Here is a 5,313-nt window from a genome sequence, read left to right as displayed (position 1 = left end):
TTGTGGTGGCTCTGGTCACAATCTTCCAATCCTCCTTATATCGTGGTGGTGTCAAAGCACTGACAGATTGTAAATGTTACACTCCTGTTCAAAAGCACAGCAATTCCAGGACAATCAGCTTCACATTAGTGGTGGGGAAAGGGTGGAGACAATAATCTGGGACAAAATCAATTGGCACTTGGAAAAGTATGGATTATTATTTCCAGCATTTTATTTTTTTAATACCGATACCTTTCCTAGATCCCAAGGTGAAGAGAGACTCTGAGACGTACTGGGAGCTGGGACTTATCCGTGAGAGGTAACCAAAGGTATGGAAACTGATAGAATCTAGAGTTCGAAAGGAGAAAAGATCCAAAAATGGAGCAGTTGGAAACAGGACATCAATTGGCCTCCTCTTATCCTGGAGAAATCAAGGACTCGACATGCTGTGTTTGAAACTAAACGGATTTATTTAACAGACATCAAGATAGTAAACTCCAGCCCAGTTACAGGGATTTTTAACATTAGTAGGAATAAACCCCAACTGTCAGAATGAACATGGTTCAGTTCTGGATGTGATTCATAATCACAGTAACAGCAGAACGAGCACATTAAAGGAAACAGAGGGTAAACATAAATTATTTCTGCTGGTTAGGCAGTCTAGGAATAGATGGTATAGTCTAAAACTTGGAACCGGACCTTTCAGGAGTGTAATTACATGGAATACGGGACACAGAAACAAGCCATTCAGCCCAACCCCAATCCATGCTGGTGTTAATGCTCCACTAGAGCCTCCTCTGAATTTCCTCACATAAATCTATCATAACAATTTATTCCCTTCCCCCTCTTGTGCTTGTCTAGCTTCCCCTTGAACATTATTAGATGTGATTCCATGATTGGACAACACTTACTAAACAATCCTGACTGTGCTAAGAGTTACATAACAACCAATTTAAGATTATCAGTCGGGCTCTCTGTGTGGCTCACTTACATGTGCTAGAAGCTACATATATTCACACATAGTGCCCTGTCCTTTGCACAAAAACACATCCACGCATTGTGCCTTTTTAACAAAACAAAAACTAAATCTACTCTGGGCCCTATCCACTGATTCTAAATCTTTTTGTATAACGTGGCAACCAGAACTGCCCTCTTCATTACGGCGGGTAAGATTTATGTTTGTGAGTCACAGATTACCCAAAAAAGGGGGTTGAGCTCAGAAGTGATTTGAAAGTGGTTTATTGAGAAGCAACAGTTTAAATATGATGCAGAGGCAAAATAGACAAGAAAACACATGACCCGTGACAGGTGAGAACAGTTTACTGTTCCCGGAGGACAAAGGGAAGGATGACACAGAGCGAGTGAGTGCTGGTCTCTGTAGCTGGTGGTGACAGTCTCCTCTGAACAGTTAACTGGTGTGAACCAGAGTGTGCATGTTGGGCTGAAGCCAGTATGCATCACATCAGTATCTCTGTGCTCTTGAGAGCCTGTTTTAACCTTTACACAGACAGTTGGTTTACAGATGGGTCATGAGATCCAATCATGTCAGGGTTAGAAATGTCTTGTTTCAGGGTCTGTGCCAGAGACACATCCTTGGCAGAGATAACAGGCCTTTCCTGTGTTTGGCAGCCAGCAAACTGCTATGGAAGCTTTCTCCATAAGAGAGAGAAAGGGTGTTGAGCTGTTTTTTTTTTGTCATTTAACATAAACTTCAAAAGATTTTATAAGGCTATTAGGGAGAGATTTCATACAGTCCGTTATTTGGATTGAACTTGTCTCCATTCCCGTGCCAAGGGAATTTCTGTACCAGGCGGCAGGGGTAACATTTGGGAACTCTTGATTCTCCACCAATTCCCATTCTCCTGCTTTTTGGTGGATATTGGAGGTGTCACTGTGAGTAATGTGCAAGTCAGTAAGAATTGTCAGTAAGGATTAATCAGCACTTTCTAATTGGAGATGTTAATCAGTGGAACCTCTCAGACACAGAATTGTAGAGTTTGTCCCAAAGATCAATTTAGGATTGAAGTAAAAGTTCAGAATCTGGTTGTAAACTAATTTCTGATGCGAGTTCCTGAATTGTGGGGAAAGATCAGAGACAGCAGTTCTTAAAGGGACACTGCAGCCCTGAGAGCACCATCAGCTACATTTCCTAAATGTTAAACTCCAGCCCAGTTAAAGGGATTATTAACATCAGCAGTGACGAGCCGCAACTGTCAGAATTGACATGGTTCAGTCCTGGATGTGATTGACAGCAGCAATAACAGCAGAATACAACTCCTACAGTCACTTGTGACGTCGCTGGTGTCTCTGTAGGCTGCCAGACTGAGTAAATCCCTTCCCGCACTCGGAGCAGGTGAACGGTTTTTCCCCAGTGTGCACTTGCTGGTGTCTCATCAGGTGGGATGAACAGGTGAATGTCTTCCCACACTTGGAGCAGGAGAATGGCCTCTCCCCAGTGTGAACTCGCTGGTGTGTCTGTAGGTGAGATAACTGAGTGAATTTCTTCCCACACTCGGAGCAGGTGAACGGCCTCTCCCCAGTGTGAACTCGCTGGTGTACACTGAGGTGGGTTGAAGACCTGAATCTCTTTCCACAAGAAGTACAACTGAACAGCTTCTCCTCAGTGTGAATTCGCTGGTGACTTTGTACGTCAGAGGGTCCAGTGAATCCTTTCCCACATACAGGGCAGGTGAACGGCCTCTCTCCAGTGTGAACTTGCTGGTGTCTCAGCAGGTTGGATGACTGAATGAACCCCTTCCCACACTCGGAGCAGGTGAATGGTCTCTCTCCAGTGTGCATTCGCTGGTGTCTCAGCAGGTCCGATGACTGAGTGAATCCCTTCCCACACTTGGGGCAGGTGAATGGCGTCTCTCCAGTGTGAAACCGTTGGTGTGTTAGCAGTTGGGACGACTGAGTGAATCCCTTCCCACACTCGGAGCAGATGAATGGCCTCTCCCCAGTGTGACTGCGTCGATGAATTTCCAGCCGGGATGGGCAATTGAATCCTTTCCCACAGTCCTCACATTTCCACAGTTTATCCATGGTACGGGTGTCCCTGTGTCTCTCCAGGTTGGATGATCAGTTGAAGCCTCATCCACACAGAGAACACATGTCCAGCTTCTCCGTGTTGTGAATGGTGTGATTTTCTTTTTTCAGGCTGTTTATCTGGTTAAAGCTGTTTCCACAGTCAGTGCACTGGTACACTCTTACTCAGGTGTGTTTGTCACAGTGCTTTTCCAGGATGTTGGAAATCCTTTTCCACAGGCAAACATTTCTCCTCCCACAGTCAAAGTCCGATGATATTCAGGTCCTGATGAATCAAGTGGTGTATGGTTTTAGCTTCCCGTTTGTAAATCCTCCTCTTCTAATTCTCTGTCAAAAGTTTACAAAAGTCATCACTGTCAGTGCAGGATAGAAATTCACAACAGGCAATTCTAGTTCCTATGGAACATTTCTTCCACTTGTTCCCCCAAAGCGGCAAATCCCCGGCCCACACACTCTCCCTCCTCCTTGTGCTGAAATCCAAACAGAGTTTTGGACAATTCTTTCTGTATCTTGATCTCGAGATAAGCTTCTGACCTCATATCTGTGTCATTACTCTAATCACCTGTTTCCACCTCCGTAACATTACCCGATCTCACCCTGTCCCAGAGCATCTGCTGCTGAAACCCTCATTCCTGCCATTGTTACCTCCAGACTCGACTATTCCAACACACTCCTGGCTGGTCTTCCGCATTCTACTCTCCATAAATTTGAAGCCATCCAAACGTCTGCTGTCCATGTCTTCACTCACAGCGAGGCCCGCTCCCCTAAGACCCCTCTGTTTCCTGACTTGCCTTGGCTCCCAGTCAAGCAACAGCTTGATCTTAAAATTCTCATCCTTGTTTTCAAATCCCTCCATGGCCTCGCCCCTCCCTTTCTCTGTAATCTCCTCCAGCCCCACAACCCTCTGAGAGATCTGCACGGCTCTAATTCTGGATTCTTGTGCATTTTCAATTTAATTGCTGCACAATTAATGACCATGCCTTCAGTCCCCAAACTCTGAAATTCTTGCTGTACATTTCTCCCTTTGTCTGCCACATTTTCCTCCTTTAAGACACGTGGGTAAAAGTGACATTCTGTCAAAACCTTTCATCTTGTACTCATCAGTACAAATGCAAGAATACCAAATTTCAAAGATAAAAACAAAAAAACTGCGGATGCTGGAAATCCAAAACAAAAACAGAATTACCTGGAAAAACTCAGCAGGTCTGACCGAACCGGTCGAAGGGTCATGAGGACTCGAAACGTCAACTCTTTTCTTCTCCGCCGATGCTGCCAGACCTGCTGAGTTTTTTCCAGGTAATTCTGTTTTTTTTTACCAAATTTCAAAGATTATCAGCACAACTCGTAATCTGTCTCATTTACGCTTGCTAGAAGTTACATAAATCCATACACAGGGGCCTGTCCTCTGCAGGCAGAAGGGTCATGTCCACAGAAATAGCACCATTTCTTAATATAAACAAAAGCACGGGGCAGTGATAGCTCCCTGGTGCATTCTCCATGGGGACGGCTAGACCAACCAGAGCTGACTGACCACAGCAACCAATCAATGCCCTTTCCTCATGCAGCGCTGTTTGTTGTTTGCTTTGAAATTTGGTATTCTTGCATCTGTCCAGATGAGTGCAGCAGGAAAACCTTTGATAGCATATCGTTTTTCAGCAATACTTAAATTCTGTACTGCTGAGTGGCTAGGGGTTTACAATTCTATTGTTGCTGATCTAAAAGTGAGCGCACAGTTATTAATGTCTCCCTCGGGCCCTGGTAGAAACACTGATGTTCATTGCGAGTGCGCATCCGCGCTGTAGGGCATTGTCCCGAAAAGATGGCGGCAGTGCATGCGCCTTTGTCCACGTTACCCTCCGAAAGATGTTGGGCCTTTCTTCTCGAGCAAGGCCGCAGCGGCTCCTTGATCAAGGTTTATGGAGTCGAAACCGTGAGCTCGTGAAGAATTAAAAACAACAACCCCCCCCCCCCCCCCCAACCCTTATCTCTGTTCATGGGTTTATTTTCGGCTCCGGATCGGCACCCGGTCTTGGTAAAACCCGCATTTTCAATCCACTAACTCGAGCGTCCTGACCGTCCGTCTGAGCGAACTGCGCATGCTCCAGCTCATAATGATTGACGGCTGCTCCGGACCAATAGGAGCCCCGGAACTCGCTACGTCTCCTCACACCCTGTCAGGACTCCACCCCATTCTCTCAGCTCCTTGGCCTCTGTTGCATCTGGTCCAATGATGCCACCTTCCGAAACAGCGCTTCTGGCATGACTTCCTTCTTGTTTAGCCGAGGTTTC

At 45.8% G+C, this 5,313-nt stretch overlaps 1 protein-coding gene across 5 annotated transcripts; it reads right to left on the bottom strand.

Moving 5' to 3' along the window:
• Window positions 1–1,202: 1,202 nt before the first annotated feature.
• LOC121270521 (gastrula zinc finger protein XlCGF8.2DB-like) lies at window positions 1,203–5,100 on the bottom strand. 5 transcript variants are annotated; one of them, XM_041175887.1, is made up of 2 exons: window positions 5,085–5,100; window positions 1,203–3,351 (listed from the first exon to the last, which is right to left on the bottom strand). In XM_041175887.1, exon 2 carries the CDS (start codon window positions 3,019–3,021, stop codon window positions 2,263–2,265), a length of 759 nt encoding a protein of 252 aa, XP_041031821.1. In that variant the 5' UTR covers window positions 3,022–3,351; window positions 5,085–5,100; the 3' UTR covers window positions 1,203–2,262. The 5 variants fall into 5 exon arrangements, with proteins under 5 accessions (XP_041031821.1, XP_041031820.1, XP_041031819.1 ...); XM_041175886.1 differs by lacking the exon at window positions 5,085–5,100 and adding an exon at window positions 4,878–4,988; XM_041175885.1 differs by lacking the exon at window positions 5,085–5,100 and adding an exon at window positions 4,722–4,978.
• Window positions 5,101–5,313: the final 213 nt, after the last annotated feature.

This window comes from Carcharodon carcharias, chromosome 27, assembly GCF_017639515.1.
Source record: "Carcharodon carcharias isolate sCarCar2 chromosome 27, sCarCar2.pri, whole genome shotgun sequence".
Classification (NCBI taxonomy): Eukaryota; Metazoa; Chordata; class Chondrichthyes; order Lamniformes; family Lamnidae; genus Carcharodon; species Carcharodon carcharias.
This window is presented reverse-complemented; position numbering and strand designations above follow the sequence as displayed.

Bases quoted from the DNA above. Each gene is read 5' to 3' on its own strand.
- LOC121270521 (XM_041175887.1), bottom strand. From the start codon at position 3,021: ATGGATAAACTGTGGAAATGTGAGGACTGTGGGAAAGGATTCAATTGC.